This window comes from Manis javanica, chromosome 18 (genome assembly GCF_040802235.1).
Source record: "Manis javanica isolate MJ-LG chromosome 18, MJ_LKY, whole genome shotgun sequence".
Taxonomy (NCBI): Eukaryota; Metazoa; Chordata; class Mammalia; order Pholidota; family Manidae; genus Manis; species Manis javanica.
In genome coordinates this window covers 5,127,116-5,145,477 of record NC_133173.1, presented here as the reverse complement: position 1 = coordinate 5,145,477, position 18,362 = coordinate 5,127,116, and the positions used below count along the sequence as shown (strand labels likewise).

Here is an 18,362-nt window from a genome sequence, read left to right as displayed (position 1 = left end):
AGGCCAGGAAAGGCCTCTGGCGTCCTGAGGGAGAGGCAGCAAACGAGGCAGGTAACCTGGAGGAAGAACTTTCCAGACAGGAAGGCAAAAGCCCCGGCTTCGGGGAGCAGCAAAGCCAGAGAAGAAGGGGGAAGGCACGCGGCAGGGGCTGCCCTTCACAGCAGGACGGCCTGTCTCTTCCTCCCCGGGGGCCGAGCCCTGATGCAAATCTCCAGCCGGGCTCCAGGGCCCAGGGCCCCAGTGCGTGTGAGACCCAGGCAGGGCAGGCCTGGCCGGCTCAGGAAGACTCACCATGAGAATGCACAGTGGCCTTGAACTTAGGTTTAAATCTAAGAGGCCTTGAGTTGGAAAGGCGGGTTAGAAGGATAAAAGGGTCTTGAACCTGAGTGGGAGTTGAGCTTTGATTTTTGATTTTTTAATTTTTTTGACAATAGGAAAATACTGCAAGTTCTTGAGCAACGTGCTGCCACAATCAGTGCAAGAGAGTAGGTATTAGGAAATGAAATGTTAGGATTTGAAGGATGGCTTAGAGCAGGGCAAGAAGATGGAGGTAGGAAGACAAGGGAGCCGATGGGTGTGTGAGGAGGGGCCAGGGCTGCAGAAAGGAGACGCGCCGGGAAGACTTGATGCCGATTTGGAGCCAGACCAGGGAGTGGGCCTGGACCCTTAAGGAAAAGAACAATCCAAGTAAATTTGAAGATCTAATTGGTTTTATTAAGTGATTCGTGAATCGGGCAGCATCCTGACTAGCAAGTAGAGAAATGCTCCAAGGAGTTGTGCAAAATGGAAAGTTTTTACAGTCAGGGGAGGCAAAACCTTATTAGCAAAAGAAGAGATTAGGGAAGGTGACCCTCCCTCAGGAGGAGCAGGGGGTCTTAGCAGATGACCTCACTAGGAAGTTCCAAACTGGTTCAAAATTCTTCTTGGAGAGGCTGAAATTGCAGTAAGGTTGGACATTTAGCCCCAGTTTGGTGACTCGTCCTGGAAGTGACCCCATGTTGGGCCTGTGCTTCTCTTTTTAACAAATTGGAGGGGCTGGGATATATTCTGAGGCCAGAGGAGGTGAGTGGGAGCAAAAGGGTGGGTCTGCAGTGGGGACGTTGGTGTGTAGGGTCACCAGAGGGGGTGTGGGGATTGTAGAAACAAACCAATTCGATCTTAGGGGGGTTACGTTTTCAATGCTCATTCATGTAAACTGATGGGTATTTTGCTTCATCTTCCACTAAATCAGGGTAGCAATCTTTATGCATCTGAGACAAAAAGTCCCCAAACCGTCTGAATCCGAGCAAAAGTTGCTCACTCAGGATGAGAACCAACAACAGTCCCTTATACCTCAAATTTGAGCCAATTGAACAAAAACCAGGAACCGTGCCTTATCATTGAGGCATATTTCAGGATTTTATTTCTGAAGTCTGTTCAAGACAGATGTCCCTTGTGGAAAACACCACAGGCCTGGGGACATTCCTTTTCAAGCCGCAAACCATGACCGACGGGCAATCAGATCTCACTGCTCCAAGCTTACTCCGCATGTGTCTGGGACTGGAGGCGAGCTGGGGCTCTCCGCTCATGACTGAAGCTCACGCTGTACACGGTGGACAATTTCCTCCAAGAAAGCTGATTGTGGTTTTGCGCCAGTTGTAGGTCATCCACTTACTGAGTAAATGTTGAGCGCTCCACACTGTTCAAAGAGGTCAAAGTTTGAGTGTGGGAGAGTGTAGCCCCTAGGAAATAAGGCTGGGCTTGGAGCGGGGGTGGTCCCTCCAGAACCGCTTTTCCTGGTGCTCAGTGTCAGCCCAGCTGGAGGCAGAGCCCGTTGAGGGCAGGTGGGTGGCTGTTTCTGAGGCCCCCCTGAACCCCCAAAGGCTGGCACAGCTCCCTCACTGCCTCCTTGCCCTCCCTGGGCTGGGAGTGGAGGCTAACCACCCTCACTCACTCTTCCCAGTTAATAGCCTCAGTGTCCCAAGAGCCAGATCCCCGGAAGTTGTGGACATTCCCTGGGCTCCAGGCCTGGGGATGTTTATTCTATGGGTGGAGGGTGAGAAAGGAAAGGAAGATGTTGCAATCCACTCTGAGCCGCGCCGGCTGCGTCATCTGGGAGGGGAGGGCTGTGGGCGGTTAAGGGGAGGTCAGGGGCAAAGGCGGGACACCTGAAAAGGAGCTTACTAGCTCGGGAGCCCCGCCTCAGGCCACCGAGCTCCCCAGCAGCCGGCAGCCGGAGGAGATGGAGCGGCCCAGCCCACGCACCCGGCCTCCCGCCCCTGACTTCGCTTGATAACAAACCAGAAACTGAAACAGTGTCAGGATTCCCGGCTTGAAGTCACTGATGAGTCACTGCTAAGAGCAGCTGCAGTAGCCGAGAAGTGGCGCCAGAGAGGCAGGCGTGAGCTGAGGGCACAGAAGGCGGGCAGGTGAGAGGGAGCTGGGGCACCGGGCTCCAGGCGCTTCTCCCCAGGAACGGCCAGGGGAGGCGGTGGGAGGGAGCCTCCTGGTCCTGAGGCTGCCAGGCTGAGGAAGCAGGTGGGGTGGCGAGAGGCCAACTTCCCCTGTTGCCAGGTGGCGTTTGTGACAAAGGGCAGGGTGGAGAGTGCAGGCCGGCTGGGTGGTGGCTCAGATGTCTGGGCCCTCGGTTGGCCCTTGAGTGATGTGCCCCCCACACCCCTCTCTCCAGCCAATCTGAGGATCCTGGCGAATGATGGCAAGCAGGGCTGAGGTGGAGGCCACGGGTCGCGAGGTGGTGGCCATGGACTGTGAGATGGTGGGGCTGGGGCCCCACCGGGAGAGCGGCTTGGCCCGTTGCAGCCTGGTGGACCTCCACAGCACCGTGCTCTATGACAAGTTCATCCGGCCTGAGGGGGAGATCACCGACTACAGAACCCGGGTCAGCGGGGTCCTGCCTCGGCACATGGAGGAGGCCACGCCGTTTGCAGTGGCCAGGCTGGAGGTGAGTGGAGGGCCATATGCCAGCCAGACCAAGTGGGCTGCGGACACCCTGCTGCACACACACGCGTACTTCCCTGGCACTTTCCCAGGGGTGCCAGGTTAGTGACCTGTGACTCCAGCGGTGTTGGATTCCCTGCCACCCCTGCATGGGGAGAACCAGGGTGTGAAGAAACCTGTTGCCATCTCATCACACCCCTTATAAGGCCTCCTGCCATTGGACAACCTTAGACTCGCACCTGGGAACATCTGGGCCACCTTGCTGGCCTTGCAGTGGGAAAACTGAGTCGCACGTGATGTTCCTCCCACAGTGATTTGGGGGCTGGGTTCCTCTTTCTTTCCTCTGTCCTGGGCTGCCTCTGGTGAGCCCTGCAGGGAAATGAGCAACAGGTGCGGGGCAGAGGCCCTTACTGGCCAGGCCCTTGGTGGTGGGCCGTGCTGGTCCTGGAGAACAGGCCAGAGCCCCCCGGGCTGGGGCGCAGCTTGCTCCCAGATCCTGGCAGGCTGCCCATCAGTTTTAAGTCAGCATGTGGTCCCTAGATGTCCCACCCTCTCGCCCTTCACCTTGTGGCATCTTCTCCAGGTCTAACTTTCTGTTTCTCTGAACTACCAAATGGAAAGTAAACCCAGCCACTGGAGCATCAGGGCTAGTCACTTCTGGGAAGGTTTAGAAGGGCAAGAGAACTCATCAGTTTCTAGGCTGCTAGGCTTGGGGAAGCCCAAGAAGAGCACAGAGAATTGAGTTTCGTCAAAACGCTGCACAGCGCATGTGTGCCAGGCTCCAGAGATAAATCCACTGTAGCTACTGTTTGCTCAGCCCTGGCTCCTGGCTGGATGTGCTCCTAAGAGCTCACCATCTACGAGCTCGTTCATACCTCACAGAGTGGCCTGCCAGGAGGGTTTCTCAGGGTGAAGAGGGTCAGCTTTGAATCCCCTGCTGCTCACTTACCCGCTAAGTTTCTTGGGGCACATCAGTCAACCTCTCTGGACCGTTTCCCCACCTGTCAAAGAGAATAGAGATAATTCTAGCAATTCATAGGATTATTGTGAGGATGAGAAAGTGCATAGAGTGCCTATATCTGTACGGTCCTCAAAAACTATTAGCCATTATGACCTATTCCCCTGTTATCCCCATATTGCAAATGGGGACACTGAGGCTCATTTGAACTAAGTGCATTGATTTGCTAGAGCTCCTATAACAAAGTACCACGCACTGGGTGGCTTATTCAATAGAAATATATTGACTTACGGTTCTGGAGGCTGGAAGGACAAGATCAAGGTGTCAGCAGGGCTGGTTCAATCTGAGGCCTGCGAGGAAGGATCTGTCCCAGGGAGATGGTAGCTGGCCCAGTGCTTCAAGGGTAGAACATGGAGTCCTGCTCAGAGTGGGCACTTCACAGCCATTCAAGGAGTGAGGCAGGGACCTAAGATCTTTGAGCCGTTGGTCTTTGAACCCCGTCTGGGGTTCACATTTCCTGCCGCATCCCTTACTGGTCTGTGTGACCTTCAGCAAGTTACTGAACTTTTCTGAGCCTTGTGGCTTCATCATCAGAGGAAGGGGAGTATTAATGTGTCTCCCAGGCCTCACATAGGTGGAAGTAGTCACACAGCCCCTAGCCCTAAAAACTGCCTGGTTCCTGGCTGGTGGTCACTAAATATGCCCTTGGAACGAGAAGGGTAGAAATCTGGATTATAGATCTGAGTCCCCTTTCCGACTTCCCTTGATTCTGTCCCATTTTCTGCCTGCTACCCCGGGTATGCTTGCCACCAATCTCTCCTACCCGGCTCCCAGAGAAACCTCCCCGGCCTGGCTCAGATCACAGCCTCCCATGACTCCCCATTGCCCAAGGTCCCCCTAGCCTGGCATTCATGACCCCAACCTGCCTGCCTTTCCTGTCTTCTCTGACAGCTCAGCCAGCCCCCACCCTGTGCTTTCAGCCCACCCCCTACTCTCCCCTCCCCACCCTAGAAATGCTACCATTCAGACCAGAGGAGTCCTTCATGATGCCCTTCCCCACCCCTGCCCACCATCCCGCCCCGTCCCACTGGACACCCCAGTCTCTCGCCTTCCTTGCTGTGGCCCATGCACTTAAAAGCTTGCCTATCCACATGCCCGCTATATACTCTACCTGCCCCCCGACTGGACATCAGGCTTTGCACACAGAACGTGCCCTGAGAGTGTTTGTGGGATTGGAGTTGAATTGATTTTCACAAAATACAGGAGTTCTGGCAGCTTCGTGGCCCAAAATTACCTCTGCCTTCATGCTGCCGAGACGCAGTAGCACCCCCGCATGGATGAGGGGGTGAGGAGCAAGCTTGCTGTCTTTAGACTTAGCTGGACGTAGGACTCTGCTGCCCAGTTCCTCTCTGCCCTCCAGCTTGTCGCTGACCCCTCTGTGCCCCCCAGTTACAGGATCGTCTGTAACATGGGAGCAATGCAGTGGCACAGGTGTATCCAGCACTATGCCCAGGCACTGTTCTAGGCACGTGTCTCACACCACCACTCTGGGAGGTAGTTAGGTGCAGTACCCTCACTTCATTTTACAGATGAGCAAACTGAGCCACAAGGCTGAGCGAACTGTTCGAGAAGGGGGTGAACAGAGACTCAAATTTTGGCTTCAGAGCCTGCTCTGGGATGTTCCGATCCTATGATGAATATGTGTAAATGGACTACAGGAATGCCACGTGTATGATTATTTCACGGACGTGTCTGCACGTGAGCACGTGGTACAAGGCCACAGCTGTCACTTGTTTTCATGAATGAGAACACAGAAGCAGCTGGAGTCCAGTCATCGCCCATAGTATTTTAATCCCAAAGACAGACCAGGTTCACAGGCTCCAACATACTGGAAGGGTGGGGGAACCCCAAAGGGTAGAAGCCCATCAGCCATTCATCCGACCTCACAAGGGTGGTGATGCCTCTCAGGTGAGTCTCACCAGCCTGTGGTTTCATGCAGGCATTTCTGAAGGTCTGCTCACCAACCTGTCTCTTCCTCCCATGGGAGCTGATGAGTAGACCAGTCAGCGGTGAGCCGCAGACCAGCCCGTGGCAGCCAGAGGGGCTCTTGGGAGCCCCTGAGCATACCCACCCCAGGTCTACCCAGGAGCTCCCTGCCGCAGGGCCCTGAGATTGAGGGGGCTCTTGCCACCCCACCCCTCTTTTTTTCTTTTTATGTTTTGTTATGTGGTTACATTATTTGTATGATGTAGAGTAGTTTCCTGTTGTCTTCTAACATCTCCAGGTCTGGCTGTTTAGAGCAGTGATTCTCAACGCAGGGTGATTTTGCTCCCCAGGGGACATTCAGCAATATATGGAGACATTTCTGGGTGTCGTAAGTGGGGAGGGGACCCTGCTAGTGACATCCAGTGGGTAGAGCCAGGAATGGTGCTAAACACAGGACAGGCCACCCCCCACCATACATCCCCCCCAAATAGTCTCCTAATGCCATAGCATCTCTAGAGAGAGCCCCCCAGAGCAGCTGTCGGTGTTGCCCAGTAATGGTAAGCAGCATCTACCCTGTGGCTGGGCTTGGGGACGGGTAATGACATTTTCGGTTTGCAAGCAAGGAAACAGAGTCTCGCGGAGCATCGTAGTTTAGGAGGGAGACACAGGCAGAAGGGAGGCCGTAGCAGCTTGTGGACAGATTGTCGTGTCAGCTGCAGCCAGTGCCACAGCCCTTGCCCGGGCCCGAGTGCCCTGCTGGGGCCCCATTGCCAGGCAGGGGTCTCTGGGCTGGGCCCCACGGAGGCGGACGACCCCATCATGTGAGTCTCCCCAGGGAAAGTAGGCTTGCGGGAGGCAGGCACAAGCCAGGGGCAGGGGCACCCAGACAGCTTGGGAGGGGGCAGGAGGAAAGAGGGGCATTGGAGCCACCCCTGAAGGTGACAGTAAGGGACCTGGGCCTCAAGGACAACACTGCTTCAGAGTCCCTTACAGCCACCTCTCCTGGCAGCTGGGAATGAGTGAATGAGTGAATGGCAACATAAACTAATGAAAGGTTGGGTGGAGGCTTGCTGGTGGAAGCAGCAGGCCAGGAGTTGCAGGTCAGGCTTCAGGGCAGAGGTTTCCGACCCCAGCGGACGTGCTCCTCCACCCTGCTGATTGATTCTGTGGGCCTGGAGTAAGCCTGGCCCTTTGGATTTTCAACAAGGGCTGCAGGGGACTTTTAAAATCAGGTGCATCTGGGACGTACTTGGAGTTAGAGCAGAAAAACAATGGAAGGAGTAGACAGGCAGTAGCTTGGACCTGTTACTCCCCCGCCCTATGGTGTGGGTTTGCATCTCTGGGCCCCCCTTTCCCTGTTGGTAGGATGGTATGATAATCCCCACTTTACAGGGGCTCTACTCCCGACTGAAGAAATCTTTGCTGAGTATTGGTGTGGGCCCGGCAGGGCTCTCCGCTCTGAACTTCATGCCAATATGGCCCCAGGTTCTCAGGAGGTGGTAATAATCATTACAACTATAACAACAGTGACAGGGTCAGGTGGATCTGGACACCACATATCAGTTGTCAAAACTCACCAGCTGTGTGACCTGGGCAAGTGTCTTGATCTCTCCGACTCCCAGGCAGCTCCTCAGGAAAAGGGAACTAAGAATGTTTCTGTTAGAAGGCCTCATGATGAGGCGAGCTGAGTACCTGGCACAGCGCTAGGCTGATAAGAGCAGGTGTGAGTGTCTCCTCCACCCTCCCCATTCCAGTTCTTTCCAGGAATTTGGGTCTCTGCCCCTGCACCTCACACACCTGCCGCATGACACTGACTCAGGTTAGGTCCCCAGCCAGCAGGTCACACGGCCCTGAGGTGCAGCCAGCTGGCACTGCCCGCAGCCCTCCCTGGGTGCCAGCAGGTGCCTCTTCCTTCCCCAGCCCTGCCTTAGGAAGCTGGGGTCACCCTGGCTGCCAATGGGCTGCTGAAGCCTCACCTCTCCAGGTCCTTGCCTTACACCTGGGGAAACTGAAGCCCAAAGATGCCCCTGACATCCCTGAGGCCACACAGCAAGTCTCAGCGGTCTTTGCCTGCCCAGTGCCCAGCACCGTTTCTGGAGAATGGTTGGCATCTCTCTGCTGAACGGACTGCTTCTGCTTCCTTCTGCTCATCCACCCAACACCTCTCACTTGTTCACAGTGAGTCCTGTGGGGCTAAACGAAGCCCTCACAGGGACCCCCCGCCCCCACCCCACCCCGGCCCAGGCCTGGAAGTGATGACTTTCCCAGGAATCCACTCCCAGTGACCTGGCCCCTTGCTCCCGGGCCTGGCTGCCACTGTCTCTGGGCTGGCATACAGTTCTCAGGGCTTTGTGGGACCTGGGCCTGCGCCAGCTCCTGGACAGGAAAACAGGCCACATTGTTCAGAAACATAAAGGATGTCAACAAGAAGAGGCATGTGACCCACAGCCGCCCAGCGTCCAGCCCAGCCTCATCGCCCCCCCGCCACCCTGGGCACATCACTCTCCTTGCCCCCCATACGCTGGGTGGTACCCTTTCCTCCACACATAGGTTACCCCTGAGCTGCTGCTTTGAGGTTGTGCCCCTCACCACTCAGGGTGGCCCCCAGACTGGCAGGGCTGGCCCCACCTATTAGAAATACAGACTCCAGGACCCAAATCCAGATTTTGGCAAGATTCGCGGGGTGACTCCTAAGCCCAGGTGTGAGAAGCCCTGGTGTCCATCAGGAGCTGCACAGCGTCGTTCCCTGGGCAAGCTTCCCCAGCCCCTGGGTTGAGCATGGTGTCTGTCCTGCGAAAGCCCCCAGTAAAACCCTGTGGGCCATGGGGTGGTCTGGTAACATGGCCTGTTATCGGTGGACGGGCAGACGCTGCTTCATGCTGTCAAACCATGGACAAGTCACCTCCCCTCCGAGCCTCAGCTTCATCTGCTGAAAAGTGGCCGTAATGACCTATGGTCGCAGAAGGACAGCATATCGAAGGCCCCCTGTGATGTCTCAGGAGGCCACTGGCAGCAGACGCAGGACCCGGGAGGGTGTCAGCCATCCAGGCGCAGGTACAGTCTGGACTGAGCACAGAGCAAGGGACAAGCTGTCAGCCGTCCTAAGGGGGGCCTGAGATGGTTGCGAGCTGCCCTGATATGCTCACCCCCAGACCCTCCTTCCATGCTCTTCAGTAGCAGCCGTGGTCCAGAAAGGCGGCTGGTCTGTGTAGTCAGAGGTAGGAGGCTTTCCGTAGGGCCATCCTAGAGAAGAGTAGAGAACGGAGACAAGAGGAGGGGCACCTGTGCAGAGCTCTGGGCTGGGGCAAATCTCGGGGTGGCTCCCCGGAGCTCGGCTGCTGGGCTGGTGGAGGCCTGGAGCAGGTGGTGACCGGCAGGCACTGGCTTTGCACGCCGGTACTGCCACTAACGCGCTGCGTGTCTGTGCCGGTATCTAACGGTGCTTTTCCAAACACCCAAAACAACAGTGGTTCAAACAGTGTCCATATTTATTTCACTTGAGCACCTGCCAGTTGGTCAGTCCTCGGTGGAAGGGGACAGCGGGTCAGCTGCGGCATCTTGCAGGCCCAGGGCCGAATCACCGAAGGTTCGCTCACCCAGCGGTCCGCTGGCTGGTGCTGGGGCTTCTCAGGCGCATCTCTCTGTCTCCTCGGTGCCCCCAGCATGATGGCTTTGGGCTCGCTCAGGGCTCCCAGGATCCCGGCCCTGCAGAGAAGTCAGAAGTCACACAGGCCGGCCCAGGTTCAGGGCCAGGGGAACTGGACTCCATCTTTGGTGAGGAATGTCGAGGAATCTGTAAACTTGCTGTAAAATCATCAGAATCGCCAAGGGCAAATGATCTCCCTTTCTCCGAGGTTCTGTTTTTTCATTTGCAAAATTCAGTTAAGTACAGCCCTCCCCCATAGCTGTATTAGGTTTCTATGGCTGCTGTAACAAAACCATTAACTTAGAGGCTGAAAAACAGCACAGATTTATTATCTCACTGTTTTATAGCTCAGAAGGCCGACTCGGGTCTCCCCGGGGAGAACTCCAGGGCTCCGCAGGGCTGCCTCCTTTGTGGAGCGTCTGCGGGAGAATCGAGCTCCCTGCCCTGTCACCTCCCAGCAGCCACTGTGCTGCTTGACCCACGGCCCCTTCCTCCACCTTCAAAACTGGCAGCTGCATATCCAGCTGTCTCGTCAAAGCACTCTGACCTCCACATACAAGGGACCCTATGATGATATTGGACCCACTTGGAAAAATCTGGAAAATCCTCCCTATTTTAAGGTCATCTGATTAGCAACCTGAATTCCATTTGCAACTTTAATTTCCCCTTGCCATGTGACATGTACAGGTCCTGGAAGCGAGGAGGTGTCGCCTTTGGGAGGTAATTACCCTGCCAGCCACAGCAAGGTTGTTGAAGGGCTTGAACAATGTAATGTTAAGTATTAAACACTTAGCTGTGTGCTTGGTCCGTGGGACTGCTTGGTGGGTGCTGGCCAGTGTGATTATACACAAAGCCCCCTGAGGGAGCTGGGATGGGCCTTTAGCACAGAAGCAAAGGGGGGCCTGGGCTAGTCTCCTCATTTCACAGATACTAAGCTGGAAGCCCAGAGAGGGATGGTCATTTGCTCAAAGTCACCCAGCAAGTCGAGGAGGGACTGCTCCCTTGCGGGCCCCATGATGGCAGCAGGTTGGCCCGGACCCGCGTGGGGGACCCTGCTCTCTGGTCGTTGGCGTGTGATGTGTGGGGCACATTTCTTCCCGGCCAGATCCTGCAGCTCCTGAGAGGCAAGCTGGTGGTGGGTCACGACCTGAAGCATGACTTCCAGGCGCTGAAAGAGAATATGAGCAGCTACGCCATCTACGACACGGCCACTGACAAGCTGCTGTGGCAGGAGGCCAACCTGCAGCACTGCCAGCGTGTCTCCCTCCGCGTGCTCAGCCAGCGCCTCCTGGGCCGCAGCATCCAGGTGAGGACCTCCCCCCTCCCGCCGGGACCCGAAGGCCCCCAGCGGCTCCGGAGGCCCCCAGCGGCTCTGGAACAAACATTTGACCCCAAAGACACCCTGTCTCCCCCACAGTCCCGTGAGGCTGCGTGCTTGTGCAGGCAGCGGTGCCTGTGGGCTTCCCCAGGAGGCCCAAGATGAGCATGGGGGTGCAGGAAGTTTATGTAGGCAGTGACCCCACCGGTAGAGTGGGAGTGACAGGCAGGGAAGGGAAGGCACCCGGCAAAGGTTTGTTTGTTCTCAAAGCCAAGCCTGTTACCCTGTGGGTAGCTGAAGCTTAATCTCACTTCAGAACTCTGGGAAATGGTGTAAAACAGACCCCAGATCTATACGGGGAGCTGGGATGTTTGCACACAGCTCCCATCAGGCATCCTGATACTGCTCCTGGGGCCCTAATTCCTCAGGACTTCTAGATGCTTCTAGTCTCAGGCAGGCCCCAGGGGAAGCATGCAGTGCTGGGAGGTGGAAGGCCTGAGGGAGGTGGGCCAGCCGCTAGGAGCCTCAGCTATGAGTGGGGGCCTTCCAGCCTAGTAGTCACTAAGCACCTACTTTGGGCCAGATGCTGGGACACGGGGGGAGCGAGGCTGGACCCTGTCCTTGGGGAAGCCTTGATAGGATGGAGTCTGGCCCAGAACTGGATCATCAGCACATGCTGTGGGGAGGGTCCAATGGAGGGAAGCGCGGGTGTCCTGGCAGCAGGGGTGAAGGATGGGTGCCCGGGCAGGAGGCCAGATCTGAATGGAGTTTAAAGGGTCCGTCTTAGTGGGGGAGGGCAGGGGAGGAGCCCCGGGGAGAGGGGAGCAGGAGCCCCAGCCTGAGGTGCGAGGAACACCTTGACTGGGCCAGTAGGAATCCTGTAGGTCAGGCCCCTCTGTGAGCCTTTGTAGGACACGGTGGCCTGCACACCGATTCACCGAGTAACACTGTTCTCAACCTGCTGAGCCAGTAGCACGTGAGAAATATGGCTCTTACGTATTCTCTTTTGACACATGTCCCTGTGCCCTGGGCTTCCCCACTTCAGCCCCTCTCCCCCACGGACTGTAAGCATCCTAAGGGCTCAGCCCAGAGCACAGGTGAAGCCAGGCCTGCTGAGTCCAGGGTGTCGGAAGCCTGGGGAGACTCGCCCACTGACCCCCCTTGAGGCCCTGGAAACTGGGGCTTGAGCAGAGAAGGCCCGGGTCCCATGCAGACTCTGTGTCAACCCTGGCCCCAGTCCCCAATCTGTACCTGTGCCTGCAGAACAACCAGTTTGGACACAGCTCCGTGGAAGACGCCAGGGCGACGATGGAGCTCTACCGAGTCTCCCGGCAAATCCGAGCCCGCAGAGGGCTGCCCACCTAGAGGTGGCAGACTGAAGCTCCACTCACCCCCATGCCCAGGGGCGAGAGGCCCTCGTCTCTGCAGACAGCAACTCCCTTGCTTTTGGAAAATGCATCTTTAGTAATAAAATGGCTCTTTATTTTCTTTACTCCGTCATCAGATCCTCCTGTGTTCCCCTTCTTTTCTCTGAGCCAGGAGTGGACAGGACCCGCTGTGATGTGGTCCTGAGAGAGCCACGAAGACTGAGCTGGGGTGGATGGGGGGCGGACGTCAGTTTCCTTCATGTCTTGAATCCCGATGGAGCTCCAGGACTCTAGGCGGCCTGTGACTCAATAAATAACCTTGCCTGTACCTTCCCTTCCCACTTGCATTTATGTCCTGAGGGGTGGCATTATTTTCTGGAGGGGGCATCCAGCTCAGAGGCCCTTTCATCTCATCTTGAAATCAGCGCCATGGCACTGGTGTGCTTCAAAGCAAAGGGACAGAGGGTGTGAGGGTACAGAGGTCACCCCTAGTGACCTTCAGCAAGTCATCCCTCCTCTTATTTGTGAAACAAAGAGTAAGCAAAGATAGTAGGACTCTGGGGCCAGAGTCCCGGTTGGGGTCCTGGTTTTTCCAGTTAGTAGCTGTGTGACCTAGGGCACGTTACTTAACAGAATCTGTAAAATGGGCTTTTATGCTAACAATTCCTAGGATTCCTGTGACATGTTGCATACAAAGCTCCTAGCACCATGTCTTGCCAATGGGTTTCAGCCCCGGGCAAGCTCAGTATGGATTCAGTGAGACAGAGGAATGACAATGGAACGTTTTGAGGGTAAAAGGGTTTATTACCCGGCTGGTTCTCCCCACAATAGGTTGAACACTGGTATCAAATCTGCATTCAGCAGTCTGCAGGCCTGTAATCCTCCTTCTTTTCTGCCTCTTCCCAGAGCACTGGGCAGAGAGAGCTCTTTATATAGTGACTCAGTCAACAATAGCTTATCGCCTAAAGGTGTGGAAGCAGTCGCCTAGCAGCAGGCCAGTTACATCATCAAATAGTTTAGGGTCAGGTGAGGACCCTGGCGTAGGAACTCCCCTTTTCCCCACACACTGTCTCTGTCATAGCCTAAGCACTCACCAGATGTCAGAAACTGGTGGCTATCCTCTGGACCACCCACTGGTCCAGGGAGCCCCAGGGAGAGCAGGTGCCCTCTTCTGCAGGACCCAGCGCTCTGAAGGAAGGGTGTGCGTGGCGTGTGGTGAGGGGGTCCAAACCTGAGCAGTGACTGCTCCTTAGAATCAGCTGCAGTCCTGGTACTTGAATCCATGCCTTTGACTCCACTAAACCAGAACTCCTGGGGGTGGGTGGCGGCAGGTGCATCTGATACCTGGGCATTTGAATCATCTGAGGTGCTTTTTAAGCAAGCCCAGTACCTAAGCACAGTGTTCTGCTTGGCTGTGTGCCAGCGTCACTGGGAGGGGGCTGGACCCCAGTCCCAGAGTTTCTGATTCAGTATATCCACGCAGAGCCCCAGGGTCTGCATTTACAGCAAGTTCCCTCTCGATGCTGGCCCGGGAATAGCTCTGAGAGGCACTGCCTCAGCATCAGGTGGCCACATGCAGCCACGGTGGAGAGCCACTGGCCTACAGGCTGAGTGTCCCCAGGGTGGGCCCCTGCTGCTGGCCCAGGCTTGCTCTTCCATGTTCCTTGGCTTCCTGCTCATGCAGAGAGAGAATCTCAGCTCTGCAAAATGTGTCTTATGTAGCACTTAAATGCATTTTGAGGGGCTTGAGGTAAGGTTAAGGACCCAGGGGCTTCAAGTCCAGGCCTGCCCTACTCAAACTTGAGTGTTTTTCACTAGATGACTTTACAGCAGCGGGTTCTCCGGGTCTGCGCGCTGCCCGCTGGGAACCTGGAGGCGCTCTCCCACACTGGCAGAGTGGCGTGGTGCAGCGGGCTCGCTCAGGGCTCCCCCCTGCCTTGTCTCCCAAGTTTCAGGCTTGTCCCCCTGCTACCATTTTTACAAACCTTCGAAGCTCCGGGATGCAGCTGCCTTGTCTGGCTGGGACCAGCCGCCAGGTGGTGCACGCGGGCCGTGGGTGGGCCAGGCTGCCTTAGGCACACTCGTCCTGAGGACCGACCGCTTTGGTGTGAGGTGTGAGGGGCTGTGCCCTCAAAAGTGGCTAGGTGGCTGCTCCAGACATCCTGCAGGCTGCCCTCACTCGGCCACCAAGCTAAGGCGCCCAGGGTCGCGGGACAGTGGTGCCGCCTGGCCCGAAGGTGAGCCCGGGCTCTCCCAGTCCCAGCCCAACTCTCTTGCCACAGCTTCAGGCTTCCTTGAAAGGAGACACGAACTGGGATTCCCAGGGAAAAAGCATTCCCAGAGGCAGTCTCTAACCAGACTTCCTGCCTCCAGCTGTGGTGCTCAGATGCCCCCAGGGGAGAAGACACCTGGGGAGACGCCTGCCCGACCTCCCAAGCGGCCTCCAAGGTGAGGGTCAGGACCCCAAGGGGCCACGTGTGCTGTGGGCTCTGGCCCCACGCCCGGGGTCCTCGCCTTCTGTGCAGCCGGTCTCTCAGTGGCGTGAAACGTGAGGTCGTGTAAGAAACAAGAGACTCTGCGACCAGCTGTAGGGTCTGGCCGACCTGGGAGGCTGGGTGTCCCCACCCATCAAATGGGTTGAGAGGGCGAATTGAGATCTCATATGCAGGGGGCCCAGCCTCAGAGTGCTGGGTGCTAGGAACCCATAAACAGCACCCATCACTACCCATCCTAGTAAAGCTGTCCCTCCAGGCCCCTGACCTACCTGGGTCCTGACACAACTGGAGTTGATGCCGGCCAACGCTGGGTTTATTTGTTGAGGTTGTCAAGGAGGGAGGAGGGGGAGATGGCATGTTTGCAGAGTGGCTGCTGTGTCACTAGTTCTGTCATCCCCAGCAGACCTGCTCCTGGTGGCTGGAGCAGCAGCTCAGAAAGCAGACCTCCAAACACTCAGGAGTCCCAGTGGTACCTAGTGGCCATACTCATCCCTGGGCAACTTCTGCCTCAGTCGCCCCATCTGTAAAATGGGAATATTCGTCCCAACTGCCATAGCTATCATGGAAATAAACGGCCCCAGGGGAGTGCAGGCGCTGGGAGATCTGCCCCAGCCTGAACAGGCGTCAGATGGAATCTCATTCCCCAGGGGGCCACGCCCACCTGCTCTTCTGCCCTCAGTTCTGCAAAGTGCAGGCAGGGCCCAGCCCCGGCACACAGGCAGGAGGCAGAGCTGGGCTTGTGGCCACCGCCCTGCCTTCTGGTCCCCTCTCCCCAGGCCCCGTAGCTGCTCCACGTTGCTTCCCCAGGTCAGTGTCCCCCTGCCTTCCTACCCCACCTTCCCTCCAACCCACTGCTGCTGGGCCGGGAGAGGCCACGCTTCTTCACTTTGTCTCTTTTAGCTCCAGTCACCGTGCACCTGCCCCGGCGCCCTCCCCAGGCCCTGCTCAGGGAAGGAAGGGCAGGTGAGTGGCTGTGCTGCCCTGGGCAGCAAGAACCAGTCCCCGGAGACCATGGTAGACCCCAGCACGATGGCAGTGCGAGGAGGGTGGGGAGTGTACAGCGGTGGCGGGTTCCGGCCAGGTGGGAGCTCTGCTGGCATCCTGGTTAGGACAGGGCAGCTCCTGTCATGTGGCCTCACCTGAGCCCGTGGGAAGGTACTGCTGCCTTCCTTCTGCCCCAGGTGAGCCTGTGGGGTGACCCCAGAGAGGGAGAAGGGTGAGTGTGGTCGAGGCCTCTGCTCCAAGGCTCACAAACATAAATGCCTGCGGGGCTGATGCAGGAAATAAATGAGCCGCCCAGCCTGACGTGCTGTACAGGACAGCAGTGCATGCCCAGCTGGACCAGGCAGTTGCCACTCAGCCTCAGCTGATTGTGGGCACATAGAACACTGGCCAGTGGGAAATTCTTCAGGGCTTGTGTCGGGCTCATGGGTCACCAGGATGAGACCTCAGCTCTAGCCCACCCACCTCCTATCTGAAACTTGACTCTTTTCACCTGGGGGCCATCTACCCTCAGCTTGGGTATTTCCAATGACAGAGAATTCACTGTCTTGAAAGTGCTCCTTGGAGAACTGGGGTCCTTGACTCCTAGACGCAGGGCTGCCCCACGGAAGCTCCCACCCAAGATAAATCTAATCCCACTTCTACATGGCGACTGGTCTTCAGATGACTTCACGTCTCCCATCTGTACATTGAGTCTCTGCTTCCCAGGTTAAATGGCCCCGATTTCTTCCCTGTTTCCCCTCTGCCCCACACCCTGACCTCCCTGTTTCTTCTCTGCCCACTTTGCCCAAACCCCATCCCCAGTGGATTCTTCACAAATGGGGAAAGGGTGGGAAGAGGACTGGGACTCAGCCGAGCCAGGGGAATGAGCAGTGGGCTCCCACCTGGGGCTGGCTCTGGGAAGACCCGTACGTGCGCCGTGGCTCTGGTGGAATAAACTAAGGCACCAGGGATACGACCGCCGCATCACCCAGCCCTGAGGCACCCCGGAGAATCTGGGGCGGCTGGCAGCAGCAGTCTAAAAGTGGCCCTGCCTTGGTGAGCACACCTGAGTCATGTCTGACTTGGGCCTGTTGGCTGCCAGAGCGCGGGGCCCGGAAAGGTCACACGTCCCCCTCAAGCCACTTAGCCTTCCCTGCCTCCCTCGCCCAGCCCAGCCAGAGTGGAGAAAAGTGCTTCTTTTCAGGGAATGGATTCCCTACCCTCACCTGCCTAGTGTCCTCAGGCCCATGCCCGCCCTGCTCCCCACAGCCCCCGGCCCCATCCGGAGGCCTGCTGTCCCCCAGGGCGGGCAGCAGCCCGGTCGGGTTCCAGGGGTGGTAACGCTGCTGCCCGCTTCCTGCCCAGTGTGCTGCGGGCTGGGCTGCGCTCCGGGGCCAAGAGGCTTACTCACTCGCGGAACAATTTCTCCTCTATATGGAAAGAACATATGCTTTTCCTGCTGGGGGAAGAGGGGGTTTTGAGTAGCTTCGCTGAGACGTGGAGGAAAAAGCAAACATTGGCCTGGTCCCAGCGCCCTGATTTCAAGCCCTGTGCTCTGTGTTTTGTGGCAGAAGCCACAGGCCTCTGTTCCCACGGGCAAGGGAATACTAATCGGCAACTTGGTTTTAGGACCCTGGGGTGGTCCCCTGCTCAGTGCTGGGTGTCCTCATCTCTCCATGTTCCTGGGCATCCCCTGTATATGGCTCAGACAGAGGGAGAGGGGTACGGACTCAGCGATGCCAGCCAGCCCCAGCTCTGCCCCAGCTGTGTTCTCCAATAGAACAGCTCTGTTGACTGACCCACCCCCACTCAAGACCCTCTGTCTGAGGGAAGAGCTGGGGCCACGGGGGGTGCTGGTAGGGCCTGGCTCCTCAGATCTAACCGCACCCCAGACCAACTGGAGTCCAGAGAAAGGAGGGGCAGATTGAAAATAAAAATTCTCTCTGTGTGAGCTAGCATCCTTCCTCTAAGGGACAGGAAAGAGCTGGAAGACAGGGGGCAGGGCTGGCACACTGCTGCAATGAGAAGACGCCAGGAGCCTGACTGCGGTGCCGCCGAGGGAGGGACAGGCCCTGGCAGGCAGCAGGCTGGAGACCAGCGCCAGCTCGGTTGCTTCTGGGCTGGGTGGTCCTGAGCCTTAGCTCCTCTGAAGTGCTGGTTCCTGACCTGTAGTTGGGGGATAGTAGTGACCATCTGGGGAAAGGCTCAGAGACTGTGACGTGAAGTGCTGGGCACAGAGGGGTGTTTAGTATGTGGTAGCCTTGAACGAAGGTGCATCACGGCTGCTCTGGGAAGGTGGGGGGACTGGCTGCTGGCCAAGTGGGGGATGGCACCATGCTTGGTACAGCCCAGCTATTTCTGGGACCCCCAGGAAGGTGGCACCTTGTGTCCCAGCCCTGCCATGCTCACCCCTTAGGCTGTATTTGCAAGAAACACTCCACCTGGAGCAGACACTCCTGGCATACTGCCGGGACCCAGTGACTTAGTAGTTTGGGCTGCTGTAACGGAGCACCATAGGCTGGGTGGCTTAAACAACAGATGGTCAGTCATTCCTCACAGTTCTGCGTGCTGGGAAGTTCAACCTGCAACTATTTTGGGAGGAGAAGGAGAGGGTGTGAGTGTGGACGTGCCTATTACCTTCCTATTTCATAGGAAGGAGTCTGTACATAAT

The 18,362-nt window shown here is 57.0% G+C and overlaps 1 protein-coding gene across 4 annotated transcripts; it reads left to right on the top strand.

Annotated features, from left to right (window-relative positions):
* The first annotated feature begins 2,145 nt into the window (after positions 1–2,145).
* Positions 2,146–12,345, top strand: ISG20 (interferon stimulated exonuclease gene 20). Of its 4 annotated transcripts, none has more exons than XM_073227291.1 (6): positions 2,728–2,941; positions 7,866–8,059; positions 9,446–9,655; positions 10,215–10,247; positions 10,633–10,833; positions 12,109–12,345. In XM_073227291.1, the coding sequence occupies exons 2-6, from the start codon at positions 7,982–7,984 to the stop codon at positions 12,208–12,210; spliced, it is 624 nt and encodes a 207-aa protein (XP_073083392.1). In that variant the 5' UTR covers positions 2,728–2,941; positions 7,866–7,981; the 3' UTR covers positions 12,211–12,345. The 4 variants fall into 4 exon arrangements, with proteins under 4 accessions (XP_036856454.2, XP_036856457.2, XP_073083392.1 ...); XM_037000561.2 differs by having other exon boundaries at positions 12,083–12,345; XM_037000559.2 differs by lacking the exons at positions 7,866–8,059; positions 9,446–9,655; positions 10,215–10,247 and adding an exon at positions 2,146–2,408 and having other exon boundaries at positions 2,669–2,941; positions 12,083–12,345.
* The last annotated feature ends 6,017 nt before the right edge of the window (positions 12,346–18,362 follow it).